Source organism: Micropterus salmoides, unplaced genomic scaffold, assembly GCF_014851395.1.
Source record: "Micropterus salmoides isolate LMB-PRFRI ecotype aquatic unplaced genomic scaffold, ASM1485139v1 Ms_hic_scaffold_19, whole genome shotgun sequence".
Taxonomy (NCBI): Eukaryota; Metazoa; Chordata; class Actinopteri; order Centrarchiformes; family Centrarchidae; genus Micropterus; species Micropterus salmoides.
In genome coordinates this window covers 222129-246908 of record NW_024041039.1, presented here as the reverse complement: position 1 = coordinate 246908, position 24780 = coordinate 222129, and the positions used below count along the sequence as shown (strand labels likewise).

Below are 24780 nucleotides of genomic sequence, written 5' to 3'. Positions count from 1 at the left end.
CTTGCGTGAACCCACTTTTAAAGAAACCTGGTTTAGATCCCTCCCTCCCACATAATTTTAGACCAATTTCAAAACTGCCTTTTATTGCAAAGATTCTAGAAAGAATTGTGTCCAAACAGCTGCTCACTGTACTGGAAAATACAAATTATTTAAAAAGTTTCAGTCTGGTTTTAGGAAGTACCACAGCACTGAGACTGCCCTGCTTAAAGTCACCAATGACCTTTTAATGTCTGCTGATGAAGGCATGTGCTCAGTCCTTGTACTCCTGGACCTTAGCGCTGCTTTTGACACCATTGATCACAACATCATGTTAGACAGACTGAGGCACTGGGTGGGGATCTCTGGTACTGCCCTAGAATGGTTTTCATCCTACCTGTCAAATAGGAAGTTTTGCGTGTCTGTAAACAACTATGTCTCTCGTTCTGTCCAGTTAAATATGGTGTGCCTCAGGGGTCGGTCTTAGGACCCATTTTGTTTTCCTTGTATCTGCTTCCCCTTGGACATATTATCCATAAACATGGCATTTCTTTTCATATTTATGCTGATGACACACAAATACTTGCCCGTCAGATCCACAGACCCTGGAATGCTGAGTTCACTTAACAACTGCCTTTGTGAAGTTAAAAAATGGATGTCAAATAATTTCCTCCAGCTGAACTCAGACAAAACAGAAATCCTGGTCATCGGGTCCCAGCAGATGGCAAATCAAATACTGCCATCTGCTGGTTCCCTAGTAAATCACATTAAGCCTGTGGCAAAGAACCTTGGTGTTTGGTTTGATAGTAATTTAAATTTCGAGCAGCACACCACAAAGCTTGTTCAATCATGTTTTTATCAACTTAGAAATATAGCTAAAATTCGATCTATGTTAACTTTTAAGGACACCGAGACCATTTTACACGCCTTCATCTCATCACGCCTGGATTATTGCAACAGCCTTTTCACCTGTTTAACCCAAAAATCTATTGATCGACTCCAGACTGTCCAGAACTCAGCTGCCAGGCTTTTAACCAGAACAAAGAAATATGACCACATTACTCCTATTTTAGCTTCATTACACTGGCTCCCAGTATGTTTTAGAATTGACTTTAAAATTCTATTGATCACTTTTAAAGCTCTTCATGGCCTCTCGCCTTGTTATATTTCTGACCTTTTAGTCCCATACGCACCAGCACGTACCTTGAGATCCTCGGGCAGAGGTCTGTTGTCTGTTCCAGAGTCTGACTGAAAACTAAAGGGGACAGAGCGTTTGCTGTCAGGGCCCCGAGGCTCTGGAACAGCCTGCCCGAGGAAATCAGGTCGGCTGAGTCAGTGAACTCTTTTAAGTCCCTTCTTAAAACATACTTTTATAGGAGAGCCTTTCCCGATCTTATTTGACTTTATTTTATTGTATTTTACTAATTTTATATTTATCTTAAAAATGTATTTTAGTCTTTTCAGTGTTTTCATGCTTTTATCTTGTATTGTTTTTGTATTATTGTCTCTTGGGTATTATTGTCTTTACACTTGTTAAAGCACTTTGTAACTTGATTTTTGAAAAGTGCTCTACAAATAAGGATTATTATTATTATTATTAAGTGTTAATTTATATTTGACTGATTTCAGATCAGGTACCAGAGATCAAGCTGAACTCCAGCCAACTTCACCTGGACGAGCTGAAGAGAGACTCTGCAGGTGGGTCACATGACACACGGTCACATGATCAGTCAGTAAAGCAGATTATGATTCTGTTTTTAAAATGTGAGAAATGATTTTCAGATCACACAGGTCGACTGCTCGCTGTCGAGAGACGAGTGGAGGAGCTGAAGACAGGAAGCACAGGTATAAGAAATACACGTCTATTATTATTATACAGGACGGAAAAAGATCTGCTCCCTCACATAAACATGATGTTGAAATATCACAGCATCTGTGTTCCTATAAGAAATGCTCGGTCCTGGTAAAGTGTGCAGCGATGCAACAAGCATTTACATTTATTCATTTAGCTGACGCTTTTATCCAAAGCGACTTACAGCTGCTATACATGTCAGAGGTCGCACGCCTCTGGAGCAACGAGGGGTTAAGTGTCTTGCTTAGGGACAACGTCTGGAGAGGAGGACAAATATGTACTTATATACTGTATTATATACGTGTGTGTGTACCAGTGGTGAATAAAGTACACAGATTCTGTACCTGAGTAAAAGTACACATACCCTGGCTAAATATTACTCCGCTACAAGTAGAAGTCTTCAATTTAAATTTCTTCCTCATTCAAAGTACAAAGTACTTGCTGTAAACATACTTTAGTATCATCAGTATGGTTCTGTTTGTCTGCGGTTGCTGACAAGCAGAATTTAAAAATACAGCAAACTTTCCTCTTTATTAAACAATGGCATTAATTAATAAAACAGGTTTCAATAATAATTCACTTACTCAGATATGTGTGTGTGTGTGTCAGTGGTGCACGAAGCATTCAGAACCTTTACTTGAGTAAAAGTACGTGAGTATAATCATGAAAAGGTTCTTGAGTATTCAAAGTAAAAGTACTTAATGTACTGTGACTGTTGTATATTAGAATATTATTATATAAGCAGGATTTTAACTGTTTTGTGTCAGAGTGAATCTGATAATTATTTTGTCCATTAATTGATTTAGAAAATAGTGAAAATAGTGAGAAACACCGTCCCAGTTACCCAGAGCCCAAAGTGTTTGTTCCCTCAGTCCAAACCTCAAAATGATAAATAAAATGTCAATTAAAATAATAAAAGAATAAGGAATAACAGCAAATCTTTACATGAAATGTTTTTACATGAAAAATGACTTCAACCATCAAAGTTGTTCATCCGACTGTCAGTCTAATGATCCTGTCAGCTGTACAAACTGCTGCAGTTTAATTTACAACTATAACTGAAGCTGTCAGATAAATGTAGTGAAGTAAAAATATCTCCCTCTGAGACGGAGTGGAAGGAGAAAATACTCAAGTAAAGTACCGTACTTGAGTAAATGTACTTAATTACTGTCCCGCACTGGTGTGTGTATATATAGTAACAATAATATATTAATAAAGCAATGTTACAAAGTGCTTTCACAAGAGCAAAGGCAATAAAACCCTTCAAACAAAATAAGATAAGCTGGAAGAAAGTTATGAAATTAAAATACACTTAAAAGAAAATTAAAATCAAGTAAAATCAGGAAAGGCTCTCCTATAAAAGTCTGTTTTAAGAAGGGACCAAAAGAGTTCACTGACTCAGCCGACCTGATTTCCTCAGGCTGGTCCAGGGCCTCGGGGCCCCGACTGTAAACCCCTTTAGTTTTCTTCAAGACCCTGGACTAGACAACGGACCTCTGCCGTAGCCGCCTATAGTACAGTGAGGAAAATAAGTATTTGAACACCCTGCCATTTTGCAAGTTGTCCCACTTAGAAATCATGGAGGGGTCTGAAATCGTAGGTGCATGTCCACTGTGAGAGACAGAATCTAAAAAAAAAATCCAGAAATCACAATGTATGATTTTTTAACTATTTATTTGTATGATACAGCTGCAAATAAGTATTTGAACACCTGTCTATCAGCTAGAATTCTGACTCTCAAAGACCTGTTAGTCTGCCTTCAAAATGTCCACCTCCACTCCATTTATTATCCTAATTAGATGCACCTGTTTGAGGTCGTTAGCTGCATAAAGACACCTGTCCACCCCATACAATCAGTAAGAATCCAACTACTAACATGGCCAAGACCAAAGAGCTGTCCAAAGACACTAGAGACAAAATTGTACACCTCCACAAGGCTGGAAAGGGCTACGGGGAAATTGCCAAGCAGCTTGGTGAAAAAAGGTCCACGTCATCATTAGAAAATGGAAGAAGCTAAACATGACTGTCAATCTCCCTCGGACGGGGCTCCATGCAAGATCTCACCTCGTGGGGTCTCATGATCCTAAGAAAGGTGAGAAATCAGCCCAGAACTACACGGGAGGAGCTGGTCAATGACCTGAAAAGAGCGGGACCACCGTTTCCAAGGTTACTGTTGGTAATACACTAAGACGTCATGGTTTGAAATCACGCATGGCACGGAAGGTTCCCCTGCTTAAACCAGCACATGTCAAGGCCCGTCTTCAGTTTGATCCAGAGGAGTCATGGGAGAAAGTCATGTGGTCAGATGAGACCAAAATAGAACTTTTGGTCATAATTCCACTAACCGTGTTTGGAGGAAGAAGAATGATGAGTACCATCCCAAGAACACCATCCCTACTGTGAAGCATGGGGGTGGTAGCATCATGCTTTGGGGGTGTTTTTCTGCACATGGGACAGGGCGACTGCACTGTATTAAGGAGAGGATGACCGGGGCATGATTGCATTTCCCTCAGAGCATTGAAGATGGGTCGAGGCCGGGTCTTCCAACATGACAATGACCCGAAGCACACAGCCAGGATAACCAAGGAGTGGCTCTGTAAGAAGCATATCAAGGTTCTGGCGTGGCCTAGCCAGTCTCCAGACCTAAACCCAATAGAGAATTTTGGAGGGAGCTCAAACTCCGTGTTTCTCAGCGACAGCCCAGAAACCTGACTGATCTAGAGAAGATCTGTGTGGAGGAGTGGGCCAAAATCCCTCCTGCAGTGCAAACCTGTGAAAAACTAAGGAAACGTTTGACCTCTGTAATTGCAAACAAAGGCTACTGTACCAAATATTAACATTGATTTTCTCAGGTGTTCAAATACTTATTTGCAGCTGTATCATACAAATAAATAGTTAAAAAATCATACATTGTGATTCTGGATTTTTTTTTTAGATTATGTCTCTCACAGTGGACATGCACCTACGATGACCATTTCAGACCCTCCATGATTTCTAAGTGGGAGAACTTGCAAAATGGCAGGGTGTTCAAATACTTATTTTCCTCACTGTATATACAAATTAGAGGAAATTTAAATCCCACCTTGTAACCCCAAAAACTGCAGTTTAATGCAGTTTTTGTCTTTGAGCAGGTCGTTTAAAGGATGTCTCAACATTTACATGTGTTAAATATTTGAAGTATTAGCTGAAATATCAGCGTCTGTCTCTCTCAGTGGTGGTTTCAGCTCAGTCGGCGGATGTCTCAGCTCTGATCGACAGGCTTCGTGTTGCTGAACGTCGACTGGTCGAGCTGCAGACTCAGAGCGCAGGTGAACAGCGTCTCACACACACTTACTGCAGAGAAGTCACGTTCACACTCTGAGAGGATAATGCTGCTGTCCGTTTGACACGCTGGTCCAAAAACACAGAACTAAACAACTACAATTTGGTGTGAATATTTTTATAATACGTTTTAAATCGAGTTCTTTTCAAGTTTAAAAAGATCCCAAAGAACTGAAGCCAAACATTACAGCAGGTTTTAGGTTTGTGATGCTGTTTTTCCACCTGCTCGTGTTCCAGATCAAACCCTCGAGCTGACGAAGCTGCAGAGGAAACTGAACACGACGGAGAGTCTGCTGGGCAATGAACACAGGTACGTCATCCACCTGTTCATCCATCACTTCATCAGTCCAGAGGGAACGAGCTGCTGATCGCACAGCGAGAGTCACATGATTAAACATAAAAGAACACATAATGAAAGAATCACTGTTTCCTGTTCAGTTCTGCAGGTCAGACTGAGTGTCAGCGAGGAACAGCTGAAGCATTTGAAGGCTGAAAACACAGGTGACTCTGAGCATTTCAAACTTACTGTAGATTTATATCAATGTATTGTAATGTATATAAATGATGTAAAGTTACAGTATAGTTAATGTGAAATTCATACAAGTGAAAGAGAGTTTGGAGCAGAGTCAAAGTTCTTAGCTCAAAGAAACTAAAGACTGAAACTGTGGAGGATCCAACACGGTTCCCTGAGGAACTCCTTTAGAAACTTGAAGGAACCGTAATGGTTCTTGCAGAAACCTCAAACAGATATAATTGAGTTGTTAAATAGTAATTACATTATTCAGCTAAGTAAAATACATAATTATCAGTAACATTTTTAGAATATCTTATAGTAGACGTGTGTTTGTGCTGATTTTGTGTTTCAGTTCAGTCTGATAAACTTTCCTCGATGGAGTCCAGACTGGCAGACAGCCTCAACAACTCAGCAGGTAGAGTTAGATTTACTTTAGTGTTTTCATAGTAGTAGTAATTACTTAATGATATTTACTGTTTCCTCTTTAGAGCTGGAGGTCAGACTGAGTGTCAGTGAGAAACAGCTGGAAGATCTGAAGACTGAAAACGCAGGTAACTCTGAACATTTAACACTAACTGTAGATTTATATTATGTATTATTTTTAGGGCTGCAACGATTAGTCGACGTAATCAACGACGTCGACTAGAAAAATTCTTCGACGTGAAATTTCATTGTCGACGCATCGTTACATAGATGCCGTTTAAGGGAGAGATAGCAATCTTCATATTAGGAACATTTCTGGTTGTTTATTCCTAACTGCAGTGCACTACAGGAAGTGCTGGGGCAGCATCGCTTCCACTGTCTGCCATGACTGCTTGACTACTCACAAAGAAGCTTTCATGCGAGCAGCAGAAAGTAAAGGAGAAAGAGGCGAACAGTTTTTTGTTTTTACAGGTTTTGTACACTACTTAAATCACTAAATACACTTCTGAGTGGTTTTGTCAAGTAATCAGCTGTGTAGAATTTGAATATTGGCAGTTTTACCAAAGTCGATGGTGAATCGAAAATGTGCTCAAACGTTTTTGGGGTTGAGAAGCTCCACAAGCGCCGCAAGGTTAGCGGTGGCAACCGTCCGGCCAGTCCCGCCCACAGAGCGCCCTGGTCCCAGTTACTCAGACCACTGCAGCAGCAACAACAGGGGAAAGGCAGCGTTTACTATTCCTTCATTTATTTGTGGCGGCCCGCCACAATATCAACGCTGACCGCCACATACTGATTTTTTTTTATTTTACTAGGCCTATTTAAAATCGTATTTGGTTGCAGATCAGAGCCGTAGCGCATTCTCTCTTCTCTCTCCCTCATGAACACCGCAGCACAAATCTGTCCAACACAACGCTGGCAATGCCGGAAACCCAGCTTCGAATAAATAATGAACAGATTAGTCGACTATGAAAATAGTCATTAGTTGCAGCCCTAATTATTTTATATTAGTGCTGGGCAACGATTAAAATACATATAATATATACAAAGTGTAATAACGTGGTTTGCAAACACTTTAAACAAATAAGGAGCTTTTTCCCAGCAGTATTCCCTTTACACAGTAGCAATAAAATATTTCTTGTAAATCTCAACTTAAACATTAATGTAATCAAATCAAATATTAAACTGGTGCGTGTGTTCACTCGCACAGACTTCACTCGGTTAAAAACTGAAATGACCTTACAAGTCACGGTGGATATTTTACAAGCACAGACCAGGTAACGTAAAGCAACATTGACACAGGGTGCAGATGTTGGTTTCAGCTGTTTGACTTGTTTGATAGGCTGCGTCATTAACAAGCAAGCGGCTCACCTGCTGCCTTGATTACGGACGCGGGTGGAAAAATGGAAAAAAGATGACTAATAAATATATGAAGAGTGGCCAAAGCCTCCCTCCACTGCTTGTTTGGGGGGTGATTTGCAGGCTGATCAACACCCCCCCTCCCTCCTGTGACCCATCATGGTTTGACTGGATGTGTATTCAGAGCCAGTGAGCAACAGACTTTCAAACTAAAATAATAAAATAAACTGCGTTAACGTACAAAAATAATTGTCAGCGTTAATTAATAATGCATTAACGCGTTAACATGCCCAGCCCTATTTTTATATATATATATATATATATATATTGTATATTATATAACTATGAAATTCATACAGAGTAAAAGAGAGTTTGGAGCAACTTTTAGCTCAAAGAAACTAAAGATGAAACTGTGGAGGATCCAACATGGTTCCCCGAGGAACTGCTTTAGAAACTTGAAGGAACCGTTATGGTAGAAACTGAAAGAGATAATTGAGTTGTTAAATAGTAATTACATTATTCAGCTAAGTAAAATACATATTATCATCATTGTAACATTTTTAGAATATCTTATAGTAGACGTGTGTTTGTGCTGATTTTGTGTTTCAGTTCAGTCTGATAAACTTTCCTTGATGGAGTTCAATTCAATTTTATTTATATAGCGCCAAATCACAACAACAGTTATCTCACAGCGCTTTTCATAAAAGAGCAGTCTAGACGATACTCTGATGTTATTTACAGAATCCCAACAAAGACTGGCAGACAGCCACAACAACTCAACAGGTAGTTAGATTTATATTAACATTTGTATTAAGGTGTATCTGATATATACCTTATCAGATCTGGACTGAAGAGTTTAAACATGTGCTCAGTAAATATATAATAAAACAAACTCTGATTGTTGATCAGCTCTGAAGGTCAGACTGAGTGTCGGTGAGAAGCAGCTGGAAGATCTAAAGACAGAAAACACAGGTAACTCTGAACATTTAAAACTTACTGTAGATTTATATCAATGTATTATTACATATTTGCTGTATATTAACTACGAAATTCATATAAGTGTTATAGTTTGGAGCAGAGTCAAAGTTTTTAGCTCAAAGAAAAGACTGAAACTGTGGAGGATCCAATCAGGTTCCCTGAGGAACTCCTTTAGAAACATTAATAAACTGTGATGGTTCTTGTAGAAACCTCAAACATATAATTTAGTTTTTAAATGATAATGACATTATTAGACGTGTGCTTGTGCTGATTTTGTGTTTGAGTTCAGTCTGATAAACTTTCCTTGATGGATTCCAGCCTGGCAGACAGCCACAACAACTCTGCACTTAGTTAGATTTCTATAAACATTTGTATTAACGCTTATGTATCTGTAAAGAATTTCCCTTCGGGGATCAATAAAATATTTCTGATTCTGAAATAAATATGTTCTGATTATTGATCAGCTCTGGAGACCAGATTGAGATCCAGGGAGACACAGCTGGAGCAGCTGGAGAATCACACTGCAGGTAACATCCACTCTTCAGTATTACTTTTAATAAATCATTAATTAAACCATCACATTTAATGAGTTATTTCCTGTTCAGCTCTGGAGGTCAGACTGAGTGTCAGTGAGAAACAGCTGGAAGATCTGAAGACAGAAAACACAGGCAACTCTGATGGTTTATTAAGCACAGTTACATTTGATAAAGAACTTTAAAAGTTCACAGATCTCATTAAGGTTGTTACAATAATATTTGTATTTAAGTTTGATTTCAGTCCCTGACCAACAGGTGTCTTTGTCTACTTACTTTATTTCTGTACTGTGTATTAATGAACCAGATCTTTACGGTTTCCCCTTAGAGCTGGAGGTCAGACTGAGAATCAAACAGGTTCACATATGCCTGTTTGAATGATGGACTGCCTTATTGATTGGCAAACTATATATAACGCAGTTAACACTAGCTAACTTATACAGTATTTAACACTAGCTAACTGTAATGAAAACTAACTGTATATAAAGCAGTTAAAACTACCAGACTATATATAACGCAGTAAATGTGTATCTGTATATTTCTGTCTTTTGTTTTATGTTTTGAATTATTCTTGTTTCCAGTTTTTCAGAAGCGTCTGATTGATGCTGATAGTCTGACAATGAAGTTACAGACTGAAAGTTCAGGTGATTTACTTTGAATTATGTCATGTTACAAATTTTGACATCCTGAAGAGCATGAAGTAGCTTCAGAGAAGCAGCTGTGAAAAGTCACTGTTCATGCTGTTTAGTCATTTAGTCTAAGCTAGCTTTATTGTACTAATATGTTTTTATAATTTGATGCATATGGTTTTGTGAAATGTATTTAAATATTCCCATTTTACATAGTTAGCATTTTTTTTCAACAACTTTACCTCTTTTAGTTTTTACTCTAAACGCGTCAGATTTAGCATGCTAATGTTAGCTTTATCAGATGGATCAGTTCCAGCTGGCAGTTAGTGGCTGTAAATATTGACTTATGTCTGCATAAGAATTAGTAGTTTGAGAGGTGCAACCTGTTTTAATTCAGTGATGATAAAACACTGAAGAAACTCTGATGTTAAAACGAGGGTCCTGATTAATTTTGTGTTTCAGTTCAGTCTGATAAACTTTCCTTGATGGAGTCCAGACTGGCAGACAGCCACAACAACTCTGCAGGTAGAGTCAGATTTATTACATTAGTGTTTTCATAGTAGTAGTAATTACTTAATAAATCAGAAATTTACTGTTTCCTCTTTAGAGCTGGAGGTCAGACTGAGTGTCAGTGAGAAACAGCTAGAAGATCTAAAGACAGAAAACACAGGTAACTCTGAACATTTAAAACTTACTGTAGATTTAAATCATGTATTGTTATATATTTACTGTATATTAACTGTGAAATTCGTAGAGTGAGAGAGAGTTTGGAGCAGAGTCAAAGTTTTTAGCTCAAAGAAATTAAAGACTGAAACTGTGGAGGATCCAACACGGTTCCCGAGGAACTCCAAACATGAACTGTGATGGTTCTTGTAGAAATCTAAACATACATAATGAATGTTTTTAAATAGTAATTACATTATTTAACTTAGTAAAAGACATATTATCATAGAAACATTTTTAGAATATCTAATATTACATGTGTTTGTGCTGATTTTGTGTTTCAGTTCAGTCTGATATGAACCATGATGGTTCTTGTAGAAATCTGAAACATTTAATAGAATTGTTAAATAGTAATTACATTATTTAACTTTGTAAAATGCATATATTATCATTGTAACATTTTTAGAATATCTTAACATTTGTATTACCGCTTATGTATCTGTAAATAAATACAATCTGATTATTGATCAGCTCTGGAGGCCAGACTGAGATCCAGGGAGACACAGCTGGAGCAGCTAGTGAATCACACTGCAGGTAACATCCACTCTTCAATATTACTTTTTATTAATCAGTAATTAAACTATTGAATTAAACATCAATCATTTTCCTGTGCAGCTCTGGAGGCCAGACTGAGATCCAATGAGAAACAGCTGGAAGATCTGAAGACAGAAAACACAGGTAACTCTGAACATTCAACACTAACTGTAGATTTATAATCTTGTAGAATTGTTTTATATTTACTGTATATTAACTATGAAATTCATATTAAGTGTTATAGTTTGGAGCAGAGTCAAAGTTTTTAGCTCAAAGAAAAGACTGAAACTGTGGAGGATCCAATCAGGTTCCCTGAGGAACTCCTTTAGAAACATTAATAAACTGTGATGGTTCTTGTAGAAACCTCAAACATATAATTTAGTTTTTAAATAATAATGACATAATTCAAGTGAGTACAACTAACATTTTCTAGAATATCTTATAGTAGACGTGTGTTTGTGCTGATTTTGTGTTTCAGTTCAGTCTGATAAACTTTCCTTGATGGAGTCCAGCCTGGCAGACAGCCACAACAACTCAGCAGGTAGAGTTAGATTTTGTATTAAAAAAGATTATGCTTATGTATCTATATTAAATATATCTATATTAAAAAATCCAATCTGACTATTGATCAGCTCTGGAGGTCAGACTGAGATCCACTGAGAAACAGCTGGAGAATCACACTGCAGGTAACATCCACTCTTCAATATTACTTTTAATTCTCGATAAATAAACCATTGAATTAAACATGAGTCATTTCCTGTTCAGCTCTGGAGGTCAGACTGAGTGTCAGTGAGAAGCAGCTGGAAGATCTGAAGACAGAAACACAGGTAACTCTGAACATTTAAAACTTACTGTAGATTTATATCAATGTATTGTAATGTATATAAATGATGTAAATTTACAGTATAGTTACTGTGAAATTCATACAGAGTGAAAGAGAGTTTGGAGCAGAGTCAAAGTTCTTAGCTCAAAGAAACTAAAGACTGAAACTGTGGAGGAACCGTAATGGTTCTTGCAGAAACCTCAAACAGATATAATTGAGTTTTAAAATAGTAATTACATTATTCAGCAAAGTAAAATACATAATTATCATCATTGTAACATTTTTAGAATATCTTATAGTAGACGTGTGTTTTTGCTGATTTTATGTTTCAGTTCAGTCTGATAAACTTTCCTTGATGGAGTCCAGACTGGCAGACAGCCACAACAACTCAGCAGGTAGAGTTAGATTTATATTAACATTTTCATGAAAACATATGAGATATTCTGGACTGAAGAGTTTAAACCCGGGCTCAGTAATATATAAATAAATGCACCCTCATTATTGATCAGCTCTGGAGGTCAGACTGAGATCCACTGAGAAACAGCTGGAGAATCACACTGCAGGTAACATCCACTCTTCAATATTACTTTTAATTCTCGATAAATAAACCATTGAATTAAACATGAGTCATTTCCTGTTCAGCTCTGGAGGTCAGACTGAGTGTCAGTGAGAAGCAGCTGGAAGATCTGAAGACAGAAAACACAGGTAACTCTGAACATTTAAAACTTTAGATTTTAAATATTATCTGTATAAAGTGGAAAATAATATCCTTTTAGCTAAAACAGTCCAGGTAGTGATTCTTTTAACTGAAACTGTTGAGGATCCAATCAGGTTCCCTGAGGAACTCCTTTAGAAACATTAATAAACTGTGATGGTTCTTGTAGAAACCTCAAACATATAATTTAGTTTTTAAATAATAATGACATAATTCAAGTGAGTACAACTAACATTTTCTAGAATATCTTATAGTAGACGTGTGTTTGTGCTGATTTTGTGTTTCAGTTCAGTCTGATAAACTTTCCTTGATGGAGTCCAGCCTGGCAGACAGCCACAACAACTCAGCAGGTAGAGTTAGATTTTGTATTAAAAAAGATTATGCTTATGTATCTATATTAAATATATCTATATTAAAAAATCCAATCTGACTATTGATCAGCTCTGGAGGTCAGACTGAGATCCACTGAGAAACAGCTGGAGAATCACACTGCAGGTAACATCCACTCTTCAATATTACTTTTAATTCTCGATAAATAAACCATTGAATTAAACATGAGTCATTTCCTGTTCAGCTCTGGAGGTCAGACTGAGTGTCAGTGAGAAGCAGCTGGAAGATCTGAAGACAGAAAACACAGGTAACTCTGAACATTTAAAACTTACTGTAGATTTATAAATATTATCTGTATAAAGTGGAAAATAATATCCTTTTAGCTAAAACAGTCCAGGTAGTGATTCTTTTAACTGAAACTGTTGAGGATCCAATCAGGTTCCCTGAGGAACTCCTTTAGAAACATTAATAAACTGTGATGGTTCTTGTAGAAACCTCAAACATATAATTTAGTTTTTAAATAATAATGACATAATTCAAGTGAGTACAACTAACATTTTCTAGAATATCTTATAGTAGACGTGTGTTTGTGCTGATTTTGTGTTTCAGTTCAGTCTGATAAACTTTCCTTGATGGAGTCCAGCCTGGCAGACAGCCACAACAACTCAGCAGGTAGAGTTAGATTTTGTATTAAAAAAGATTATGCTTATGTATCTATATTAAATATATCTATATTAAAAAATCCAATCTGACTATTGATCAGCTCTGGAGGTCAGACTGAGATCCACTGAGAAACAGCTGGAGAATCACACTGCAGGTAACATCCACTCTTCAATATTACTTTTAATTCTCGATAAATAAACCATTGAATTAAACATGAGTCATTTCCTGTTCAGCTCTGGAGGTCAGACTGAGTGTCAGTGAGAAGCAGCTGGAAGATCTGAAGACAGAAAACACAGGTAACTCTGAACATTTAAAACTTTAGATTTATAAATATTATCTGTATAAAGTGGAAAATAATATCCTTTTAGCTAAAACAGTCCAGGTAGTGATTCTTTTAACTGAAACTGTTGAGGATCCAATCAGGTTCCCTGAGGAACTCCTTTAGAAACATTAATAAACTGTGATGGTTCTTGTAGAAACCTCAAACATATAATTTAGTTTTTAAATAATAATGACATAATTCAAGTGAGTACAACTAACATTTTCTAGAATATCTTATAGTAGACGTGTGTTTGTGCTGATTTTGTGTTTCAGTTCAGTCTGATAAACTTTCCTTGATGGAGTCCAGCCTGGCAGACAGCCACAACAACTCAGCAGGTAGAGTTAGATTTTGTATTAAAAAGATTATGCTTATGTATCTATATTAATATATCTATATTAAAAAATCCAATCTGACTATTGATCAGCTCTGGAGGTCAGACTGAGATCCACTGAGAAACAGCTGGAGAATCACACTGCAGGTAACATCCACTCTCCAATATTACTTTTAATTCTCGATAAATAAACCATTGAATTAAACATGAGTCATTTCCTGTTCAGCTCTGGAGGTCAGACTGAGTGTCAGTGAGAAGCAGCTGGAAGATCTGAAGACAGAAAACACAGGTAACTCTGAACATTTAAAACTTACTGTAGATTTATAAATATTATCTGTATAAAGTGGAAAATAATATCCTTTTAGCTAAAACAGTCCAGGTAGTGATTCTTTTAACTGAAACTGTTGAGGATCCAATCAGGTTCCCTGAGGAACTCCTTTATCACCCTGAGAGTTCTTGTAGAAACCTCTGTGTCTTTTTATATTTTGAAGTGGAAATGTGTTTGTGCTGATTTTGTGTTTCAGTTCAGTCTGATAAACTTTCCTTGATGGAGTCCAGCCTGGCAGACAGCCACAACAACTCTGCAGGTAGAGTTAGATTTACATTAACATTTGTATTACTGCTTATGTATCTGTAAATAAATCCAATCTGATTATTGATCAGCTCTGGAGGCCAGACTGAGATCCAGGGAGACACAGCTGGAGCAGCTAGTGAATCACACTGCAGGTAACATCCACTCTTCAATATTACCTTTTATTAATCAATAATTAAACTATTGAATTCGACATTCAACACTTATGTAGATTCATCTGACTGTTAAAGACCAGCAGACAGATGGACGTCAGGACTTTAAAAAATACGTACATTTCCAGTTTCCTGTTTTTGTCTGAACTGTTTTCTGCTGTTCAGATTTGAGCTTCAGACTGAACCAAACTGACGATCGTCTGCAGCAGCTCTCAAACACCAACTCAGGTTTGGACTTAAACTTAATTTTCTTCTGTTTGTGTCAACCAGAAAATATTTCACCGTCACGTTAGTATGACGTTAGTTTCTGGTGTGTTGTCCACTGAACAAAACGTTTCATCCTCCGGTTTTAAAAGACCTTTCAACAATCTGATAAAAAGTTTTTGTTTTTTGTGATGCAGAAAAGTCAGAGGACATTCAAGACCTGGTGAACTTTATTTAAAAGGTTCTGTCTCTGGTTGACAGGACGACCACCTTCATTGTTCTGTGACTGTAAATTAGCAGAAAGATGAAACGCTGTGAAACTGGAGGTTTAAAACCTGAGAGTTTCTGATTTTATCAAAGAAAGTTACAAACTCCTGCTGCGCTGAGTCAGTGTTTATTCAGTTTGAACTTTGTCAAAAGCTGTTTTTTTACAGTTAGCTGCTATGCTATATGCAGCTAGTGCAAAGCTAATTCTAACGTTTGTTAGCAAGAATTAATGTCATTATCAGAGACTCAAAGTTTCTGTGAGTGTGATGTAATGCTATCTTCACCGCGCTGCTAACTGTTTGTGTCTATAACTGGTAACTTTATGATAAATGTTGAAGAACTAATAACATGAATTAAGCCTTTCTTGGCCAGGGTGCCCTTGAAAAACAGATTTTTTCTCACTGGGTCTTTTCCCCTGGTTAAATAAATAAAAGCCAGATTGTTGTTTGCAGCTCTCATTAATGAATAAATTGATTTAGTGATTGATTTGATCTGGAATCCTGATCTACAAAACTTCATTTCAAATGTCAGATCAGATTTTCAAATTAAATGTTTCAGTACCTGTAAACTGAACGTCAATATAATAAAGGTCTTTTTATTTCTTTATAAATGATGACGTTGTTGTGAATCGTGTTTTTATAGCTTTAGCTAAAGGTTAAATCTTTTCTTCCAGGTGAGCTGAAGGTGGCGTTCTCAGCCGGTCTCACTGATTCAGGAGCCGTCGGCCCGTTTGACGAGGAGACGACTCTGATCTTCTCCAAAGTCTTCACCAATGTTGGCCGCGCCTACAACCAGACTGCAGGTAAAGCTTTAAGGCCACACCCTGACGTTGACACACAGGAACACCTTCGAGTTATACATGAATAAAGAATATGAATATGAATATGATCTCTGGTTTTTATATTTGTCGAGTGATTTCTGTATTTTCGACTTCATCCAGCTTAAAGTTAAACTCCACTGATAGTCTGTGTTTGGAGATCATTCTTTAAAACTTTGTTGCTCCTTCACAAAGAAACTCTGATGGTTTGCTAAACACGTTAACACATGGCTACATACTGTTGCGTTTTTTCAGATTTTGAGAAAGGAGAGGCTCAGTCCAATGAAAATTAACAAAAAGATTTAATTACAAAAATTAGTGAATAAAGAGATGGCATTACAGAACAAACAAATAACACTGCAGTGGACTGAAAAGTTGGTCCTCCGTTCAGATTTACAGCTTTCAGTCAAGTCCGAACAGACTGAGCTAAAGCCGCCTCCAGCAGTGGACTGAAAAGCTGCTTCTCCTCCCAGATCCACAGCTTACAGTCCTGATTCTCACAAAATAAATTGTTAATATCCTCCAGGTATGTGGGCGGGTCCATTTTCCTCCAAATGGCTTAGGTCCATAGCCATTGGTCGTCACCCAATTGGGAAGGGTGTACCTTACTGTTCTACCTTTTGGTCAAACAAAAGAGCACCGATCCCAGACGTGAAACCCCCCTTCAATCTACAGGAATAAACAGTCTTTTGCTCTAAACTAATCATAGAGAACAACTGGGCTTGTCTCCAAAATGGTTGACACCTTGAACTATCTTAAGTGTCAATGAAACAGTCAAAACAAAACAGTCCTTCTGGCACTAAACAAAGAGGTTTCAGTTTTCTTCACATTACAAAGAGGATACAAACAATGGTTTAATCAACATTCTAATGCAATTGCCTGGCCTAAAATCCTGCAGTTTTACATTTGAAGAAAAACACTGGAATTAAGTTTGTTGTAACTTTTTAAAACTCAACAATACTCGACTTATGTTGCTGGGACAGAGCAGCTAACTACTTTAGCAACAAACAATTATTTATTTATATTTAGTATGGTGTCCCTGAGAGCTCAAAACACAAGCAAATACAGACACGCTGTTAGTGACACGGAACACATCAGTTTAATTCACTGCAAAGAAACTGATAAACGTTTAATTATTCTGATTGCATGATTCAGATTTGCTAAAGGCTAACGCTAGCTAACCTGCAGATATCTGAACACGTGCTCGCTGTTCGTCAGGTGTGTTCACAGCTCCTGTCAGAGGACTCTACTTCTTCAGCTTCACGGCTGCAGATTACCTGAAGGGATACATGGGGCTCTACCTGCACAGGAACAACCAGCCAATCATCTTCAACCTGGACCTGAACGACCACGGCGGCTACGCCTCCACGTCCAACGGCGTGGCACTGCAGCTGGAGGAGGGCGACGCGATCCGCCTCAGTCTGCCCGCGAGCTACCGGCTCTACGACGACTCCCGAAACTTCAGCGTCTTCTCCGGCTTCCTGCTGTTCCCCCTCTGACAGGACCAGGATCAGGGTCTGAGGGAGAATCTGTGCTACCAGACTGGAACTGATAGACGGACTTTTGTTTTGGTGGGAATGACTTCTTGCGGTTACAACCAGGACTTCTGAAGACGACGGTGATGTGGAAATTTATCTCTGAAGCTAATGAACATTAATAAAAGAGTCTGAGCGAGAGTAAACATTTAAATATCACAACTCGTATTTCAGCAACGAGAGTCGCGTTGCTGTTCTGGAGCTTTAGATTGGCTGTTTTCTGAGTCATTCTTAACTGGGGTGGGGGATGTTTTTACTATTTGTAGGAACTGAGTTTGTTTCTTATTTCACCATTATATAACTATACTTCAGTCTCCACCTTATTTAAGTGTCACTCACTTGTTGAACCCGCCTCCTTCAGTTCTCTCCACACAGACCGAACGTACCTCTGCTGCAAACACATCAGCGTGCCTCGCTTCTTCGCGTCTCTCCCTCTATGTCTGCTCCGCTAACTTTCTCCATCAGTAGGAGGCTACGTTATGTAGAGTCGCCATAAAAAAAAACAACTTGTCTTCCGTTCACAGCAGCAGTTGCGCCGCATGTTAGCCTTTCAAAACAAAACCAACGTGGCAGCTAACGATCTGCACTAAAACATCGCTTTACCTGGTCTGTGCTCGGAAAATCTCCGTGTCGCGACTGGTAACGTAAAGACTCCGTGTTTCTCTGATAAAGGCTTCAACGTGTCGCCATATATACCTGGGCGGCCGCTGAAGTAAAGCGTATGTGTGGGAAACACTGACTGAACCGTTGTTTTTTTTTTTTTTTTACAAGCCAGGTCTTCAGCTTTCAGTGTGACGACAACAACTCACCTGTCAGGTGTGTAGAATTTATTCTCTGTGCTTACACCACTTTCCTACCTTAACAGACAAAGTGCTTTATAGTTTGTAAAACAGTATTCACCTATTCACACACCGACGACCTGCTGAGCCACGGCTCGCCTGATGACGCTGCTCCAACACTGAACAGAGCCTGAACAGGTTCAGACGTCCCGTTCAGGCTCAGGAGGATATTATAGTATTCCAGGATTAATTTATGATTTAGATTATACTTTTCATATTTTAGTGTTTGTAGTTTTGAGCTGCAGGATCTCCAGTTTAATCATTCAGTGTTAATAATAAAACCGTAAATCTGTTTCCTCAGCAGCCGCTCTGCTTACAGATTCACGTTGAAGGCGTGTTGTCGTCGTCAGGAGGACGAGCGAGGCGTGAAAGAGCGTCAGCTGACTCGCAGCATCAACCAGCTTCTGGCGAAGTTAAAAGCCAATCGTCAAAGTAAGTCTCAAACTTTTATTACAGATTGACAAAAAACAGGAAACATTTCAAACTGAACTTTGTGAGAAAGTTAAAACAAACTGTAGAAACAACCGAACCCCAAAGTTAAACCCAGCCAGCCCCTTCAAGTGATTCTCCCACAATATAAAATGTACATCGGTTAGTTAAAAATGACTTTAAATCCATGATTTTAGAAAAACATGACAGTCAGTGTGTAAAGTTCAGGCGTTCAGTAGTCTGACAGAATAAATACAAACAGAAAGTAAAGTCACACCTGCAGTCTGTAACGTTCATGCTGCTCCTGTAAAAACTCTCTACACGCTAACATCAGGGTTTCTATAACAGTAATCAATAACCCGTTCAATCGTTGTGGTTCCCTCCAAACGAACGGCGGGAATGAAAAAGGAAAAACACCCACGAGTCAGTCGGAAAAATGTCTTTAAAAACTTCAGACGTCGGTCGGACGATTCGACGCGCCGTTCCTTTAAGACGAGGGATTCTTGCATAACAAAGGAATAAAAGTCCAGAGAAAATCAAAATGGCTTCAGATCCTTCATCTGTGAGGAGGAGGGAGATGAAGAGCGTTCAGTCACTCGGCATTGTGGGTACTGATCCTCCTGTGAACGGCCTGCAGCAGCAGCAGAGAGTACTCCTCCAGCAGAGCCGCCGTCTTCACCTCCCCCACCCCTCCCAGCCCCCCCTCCACTCGCAGCAGGCTCGGCGCGCCCAGCGGCAGACAGTCCAGCTCCGCCCTCATTGCCTGGAAGGCCTCTGATAGGACGACAGCCATCTGACGCTGGTCGGGGGCGGAGTCTTCGGCGGAGGAGCCGCTCACCTGGAGAGATTCAGAGAGAGAGACAGGTGAGCATCAGGTCGCTACGTGGTGACGTCATACTTTCCACATGTGACTAAAACGTTCAGCTTCCTCTGACTCACCTTCCTGTACAGGTGTGTCGCCCTCTTGAAGCAGCTCTGCAGCTCATTGGTCAGAGCTCTGCAGGTCTCCACACTGATTGGCTGGTCTGCACAAAGAGAGAGAGAGAGAGAGGAGCTAGAAATATGAACGCTGCCGAATGAATCCAGCAGGTCAGACCTGTGATCGCCACGGTCCCACCCAGCAGGTCAGCCTGTCACTGATTGTTCAAACTGACGTCTGTTACATTAATACAATCTGGCTCATTCAGACCGTCAGCAGCAAATAATGCAACACTTAGTTTCAGCTGCACCACAGTCATCCTCACTCAGACAGTCCCGTCATCTCCAGCCTGCTAAAAACGCCAGGACGGATCACTGATCACTTTTATACAGATTAAACAGTGATTCCTGCAGTAATGTAGCTCACAGTGTTAAAGATGGATTTTATTCTGTGCTGAGGATAAATCCACGCTGTGCACAGATCTGTCCTCACATCGGTGACCGACTGATCATGAAGCGTCACGTTTGGGTAAAAAACTAACAGCCTGTCTATCAGGGATTTAAAATGTTCGACGGCGTGACTGAGGAAATGAAGCGGTGAGTCAGACAGCCGCCTCAGGCTCCGCAGTCCTGTGAACCCGAGGAGGAGGGAAGAAGAAGAAAAGTAAAAACAAAGAAAGAGGAGTGAAACGTCTCACCCGTCAGAACAGAGCGAGAGGAGGAGGAGTGCGGTGATGAAGAGGAGGATGAAGGTGAGGGGCGGAGCCAGAGCCCAGAGCCCCGACGGAGAGACGACAGGATGAAGGGGTGAAGAAGAAGAGGAGGAGGAGGATGAGAGTCCAAACCTGCGTCGCCTCTCTGCTCCTCGCCGCTGCCACCTGCAGGAGTCTGAGGCTCCTCCCCCTGCCGGGCGGGAGTTACGGGGGAGATGGAGACCGGAGGAGGCCGCGAAGAGGAAGACGAGGAGGTGGATGGTGAGAAGGAGGCGAGGGAGGGCTTGTCGGGCAGCGGCCTGCTGCTGCAGGGGACCCGAGCCTGGAGACCGGGGGGGAGGGGCCACCTGGTTACCCAGACTGGAGGAGGAGGCGACCACAACGGGGACAACAGCAACGTGGGGGGGCGTGGCCAGAGCTGCGTTGGAGGGCACCACAGCAACAAGAGGAGGCGGAGTCTCTTTGACCTGAGAGGAGGAGTTTTCTGTTGCCGCCGATGATGTCACTGCGGGATCCTCGGGGTCGGAGATGTTGAGGCCGTCGCCCACAGAGACGGAGCGGGACATCTTGGCCATGGAGCTGGCGGTGGGGCTCATGTAGGACCGAGGCACCGCCGGCGTGGAAGAGGAGGACGACGAAGACTTCCTCGGGGTGCTGAGAGCAGGCGGAGCGGCGGCTGTTTCCTGCAGGGGGGACCGGGGAGAGGCGGGGCTTGGTCTCTGGGGAGGCGGGGCTGTGGATGGGGGGCGTCTGGGGGAGGAGGGGAGGGTGGTGGGACGTTGTGGGGGGAGGAGCTGCTGAGGGGGGACCTCCCTGGACAGACGAGAGGACTCACCTGAGGAGAGAGAGGTGAAGTTTAAGTCCTCTGACAGTCTGGATCTTACTGCTCACCTGTTTCCTGATCTGTTACCTGCGTCGCTCAGCAGGTTCTGGACTGACTGAGCCTTCCGCAGTCCGGAGGAGGAGTTCAGATGGGAGGCGGCAGCCCGGGCTGTCGGGCCCAGGTTCCTCCTGGACTCCACCACAGTTTGGACCTTCTTCTTAAGAGGGGATGGCCGGTGCTGGATTGAGGAGGTCTCCTCCTCCACCCGGCTCTGCAGCTGATCTGTACCCTGCTGGATCTGGTTCCCCACCTGAGGAAGCCGTGTTTGGTCCTGGTTTGTTCCGTTCTGGAACTGTACCTGATCTTGAAGTGGGGGGATCTGATCCTGGATAGGTTTTTGGATTTGGTCATGGTTCCATGACACCCTCTTGTCCTGGGTCCGGTTCTGGTTCTGCTCCATCAGAGGTCGGACCTCTGAGACCCGAGGATGGGCCTTCACCTCTCCTCCCCCCCGGTGGTCCGAGATGGGAGAGGAAGCACAGTCCGACTGAAGAGGAGGAGAAAGAGAAGACTCATTATCAGAAACAGAACCAGAACCTCTACAGAGGTCAGTGATCAGGATCACTAAACGTGCAGAGTCATCACAAAGTGTGGTTTCACCTTCCAGCTGAATTCTGGGAGAGGAACCTGGAGGAGATGCTGAGACTCTCGCTGGAACTGTGCGACGCTCGGCTCGGACTCCCTGTAACACAGTTCACCTGTTTAAATCCACCTGGTTCAGACCCGGCAGGACCACATAGGAAGAGCAACTCATCTGAGTGTCTTCTTCAACCACTGGACGGTTTGTTGTGACAGCGGTTCAATGTTCACCAGAGAATTCAGTGATCTCGTTAGAATGAATTGATTTTGTGTTTTTAATGCTGGCGCGACGTCAATGTTGAAAATCCAGCAGCTGAAGTTTGTGTTTTGAGTTTTTACCACTATCATGACACACTGCTGGTAAACGACCAGCTCAGCCGTCTGTACAGTTAACAGAGAGGCTTCCCACACAGGCGGAGTGTGCGGTGTCAGCGCGACAGCGATTACGACACCGTCAGCGCGACAACGATTACGACACCGTCAGCGCGACAACGATTACGACACCGTCAGCGCGACACCGTCAGCGCGACAACGATTACAACACCGTCAGCGTGACAATGACACCGTCAGCGCGACAGCGATTACGACACCGTCAGCGCGACAGCGATTACGACACCGTCGCGCTGACGGTGTCGTAATCGTTGTCGCGCTGACGTTGTCGCGCTGACGTTGTCGCGCTGACGGTGTCGCGCTGACGGTGTCGTAATCGTTGTCGCGCTGACGGTGTCGTAATCGCTGTCGCGCTGACGGTGTCGTTGTCACGCTGACGGTGTCGTAATCGCTGTCGCGCTGACGGTGTCGTAATCGCTGTCGCGCTGACGGTGTCGTAATCGCTGTCGCGCTGACGGTGTCGTTGTCACGCTGACGGTGTTGTAATCGTTGTCGCGCTGACGGTGTCGTAATCGTTGTCGCGCTGACGGTGTCGTAATCGTTGTCGCGCTGACGGTGTCGCGCTGACGGTGTCGTAATCGTTGTCGCGCTGACGGTGTCGCGCTGACGGTGTCGTAATCGTTGTCGCGCTGACGGTGTCGCGCTGACGGTGTCGTTGTCGCGCTGACGGTGTCGTAATCGTTGTCGCGCTGACGGTGTCGTAATCGCTGTCGCGCTGACGGTGTCGTAATCGTTGTCGCGCTGACGGTGTCGTAATCGCTGTCGCGCTGACGGTGTCGTAATCGCTGTCGCGCTGACGGTGGTGGTGTGTTTCAGGATGTGGGCTCCTGCTGTACCTGAGAGGTCGGCCAGGGTCACAAAGTGTTCCTTCAGGAAAGCTTCCTGGTCTGGAGTCTGAGGGACGAGCTGAGGGGCCCTGACCTCTCCTCCTCCTCCTCCTCCTCCTCCTCCTCCTCCTCTTCATCCTCCTCCAGCTCAGAGGAGTTTCCATCTGTGCTGAAAGGCTCTGTGGGCTCAGAGTCTGACAGAGAGACAGATTATAGGTGAGACAGTCTGTCTGCAGTACTGGAGGAAGTGTTTGGATTCTTAACTGCAGTACGAGTACTAATACTACACTGTAAAATAAATATGTTTCAAGTCTTTAAAATGTCCCTGTTGTACTATGATACTTCCTTTCCCCAGATTCAGCTCAGATATTAGACTGCAGCTGATTATTCCCTCCATCAGTCCACTGATTCTTTGGTTTGTACAGATTCTGCCGTCACGGTTACCCAGAGCCCAAAGAGACGCCTTCACGCCGCTCGTTGCGTCCGACCGACAGTCAAAACCTCAATGTTACTAACAAACATCACAGTTATTAAAATGATTCAATCATCAAATCATTATAAAATAATACAATTTGCAGGCAAAACACTCAGTTACAAGAAAAATGCTCACAAATGTAGAAATTATAGAAATGCAAGTTTGGAAATAAAACTAACAAATTAAAAGTACACACAAATTTAGAACTTTTATCTCGTAAATTCATGTTTTTCTTGTAATTTTGTGAGTTTTATCTCGCAAAAGTTCCGTCTGTCACAGAGACTGAGAATGAGTCTGTTGGACATGGGGAAGCGAGTGAGACAGTAACTCTGGGTCTGAAACCGTCTCACTGTCCCCTGCAGGTGGATCTGGAGGAAGTACTCGGATCCTTTACCAAAGTAAAAGCCTCTGTCTGTTTCTGTCTGCGTCTCACCGTCTCCTGCAGGTCTGACTGGACTGGACAGTCTGGAGCTGAATCCCAGTGAGCATCCGCTGTCTGGACTGGGTTTGTCACGCCGTCCACCTGCTGCAGCAGGACACGCCTCCTTCACCTGGAACTCACTGACAGGAAGGGGAGGGGTTTAAAAGCAGGAACATTTCACGCAAACAGAATCTGACCTGATCCACCCTACCTTCCTGCCAGGCTCACGCTGTCCTCCCATTGGTCAGGATATAGCACCAGATTCTCCCTGTCTAGGCTCTGATTGGAAAGCCGGATGAAGTCTGGCCTCTGATTGGTCCTCGCCTCCTCGTCCTCCGCCTGGACAGACAGAATCACACACCATCTGACCGGCTCGTATCATGTGACTGAAGCTCTAGTGCTGTCACAACGAGCAAGTTCTATTCGCTGAAGAAGACCACGAAATACGGTCAAGATCTCCGGAAGAAGCTGGTAAGTGAAGCTTGAGGTCGGGTAGTGCGTGTTCTCACCCATGCAGTGGTGACCTGCAGACTCACGGTGCTCCCCAGCTCCCGATAGGGCCTGTGAAGCCCCGCCTCTACGTCTTGGCCCCTCTTCATCTGGCTGCAGGGGGAGGTGCTAACCTCAGGGGGGCGTGTCTTCACCTGGGGGGACCGGACATAAGGTCAGGTTAACGCCACGTTCAGCTCATGTAGGAGAAATTAGCGGTTTGGTTT

The 24780-nt window shown here is 41.9% G+C and overlaps 2 protein-coding genes and 1 long non-coding RNA gene across 4 annotated transcripts in view; 2 read left to right on the top strand and 1 right to left on the bottom strand.

Moving 5' to 3' along the window:
- Positions 1-9532: 9532 nt before the first annotated feature.
- On the top strand, positions 9533-10252 carry LOC119910662. Its single transcript, XR_005445671.1, has 3 exons — positions 9533-9597; positions 10045-10107; positions 10190-10252. It is a non-coding gene; the product is annotated as an uncharacterized LOC119910662 (long non-coding RNA).
- A 1744-nt stretch (positions 10253-11996) lies between these two features.
- Positions 11997-17935, top strand: LOC119910659 (myosin-2 heavy chain, non muscle-like). Of its 2 annotated transcripts, XM_038729383.1 has the most exons (17): positions 11997-12057; positions 12172-12225; positions 12305-12367; positions 12665-12727; positions 12819-12872; positions 12952-13014; positions 13317-13379; positions 13471-13524; positions 13604-13666; positions 13965-14027; positions 14117-14170; positions 14250-14312; positions 14548-14610; positions 14687-14749; positions 14933-14995; positions 15912-16040; positions 17274-17934. In XM_038729383.1, exons 1-17 carry the CDS (start codon positions 12018-12020, stop codon positions 17552-17554), a joined length of 1296 nt encoding a protein of 431 aa, XP_038585311.1. In that variant the 5' UTR covers positions 11997-12017; the 3' UTR covers positions 17555-17934. The 2 variants fall into 2 exon arrangements, with proteins under 2 accessions (XP_038585311.1, XP_038585312.1); XM_038729384.1 differs by lacking the exons at positions 14250-14312; positions 14548-14610; positions 14687-14749 and having other exon boundaries at positions 17274-17935.
- Positions 17936-18856: 921 nt separating this feature from the next.
- The window catches only part of LOC119910661 (mitogen-activated protein kinase-binding protein 1-like), a 59341-nt gene continuing 53417 nt past the window's right edge, over positions 18857-24780 (bottom strand). Inside the window, 12 exon segments of the mRNA XM_038729385.1 lie at positions 18857-19696; positions 19798-19883; positions 20622-20818; positions 20820-21324; positions 21400-21837; positions 21840-21859; positions 21973-22054; positions 23178-23262; positions 23265-23362; positions 24077-24204; positions 24276-24403; positions 24574-24708. Coding sequence (XP_038585313.1) covers positions 19451-19696; positions 19798-19883; positions 20622-20818; positions 20820-21324; positions 21400-21837; positions 21840-21859; positions 21973-22054; positions 23178-23262; positions 23265-23362; positions 24077-24204; positions 24276-24403; positions 24574-24708 — 2148 coding nt within the window. The 3' untranslated portion in view covers positions 18857-19450.

Excerpts from the sequence above, each read along its gene's own strand:
- LOC119910659 (XM_038729383.1), top strand. The coding sequence starts at position 12,018 with ATGGAGTCCAGACTGGCAGACAGCCACAACAACTCAGCAG. Across the intron at positions 13,380-13,470 it reads CAGCCACAACAACTCAGCAG|CTCTGGAGGTCAGACTGAGA; the intron begins GTAGAGTTAGAT and ends ACTATTGATCAG. Across the intron at positions 14,171-14,249 it reads GCTGGAGAATCACACTGCAG|CTCTGGAGGTCAGACTGAGT; the intron begins GTAACATCCACT and ends TTTCCTGTTCAG.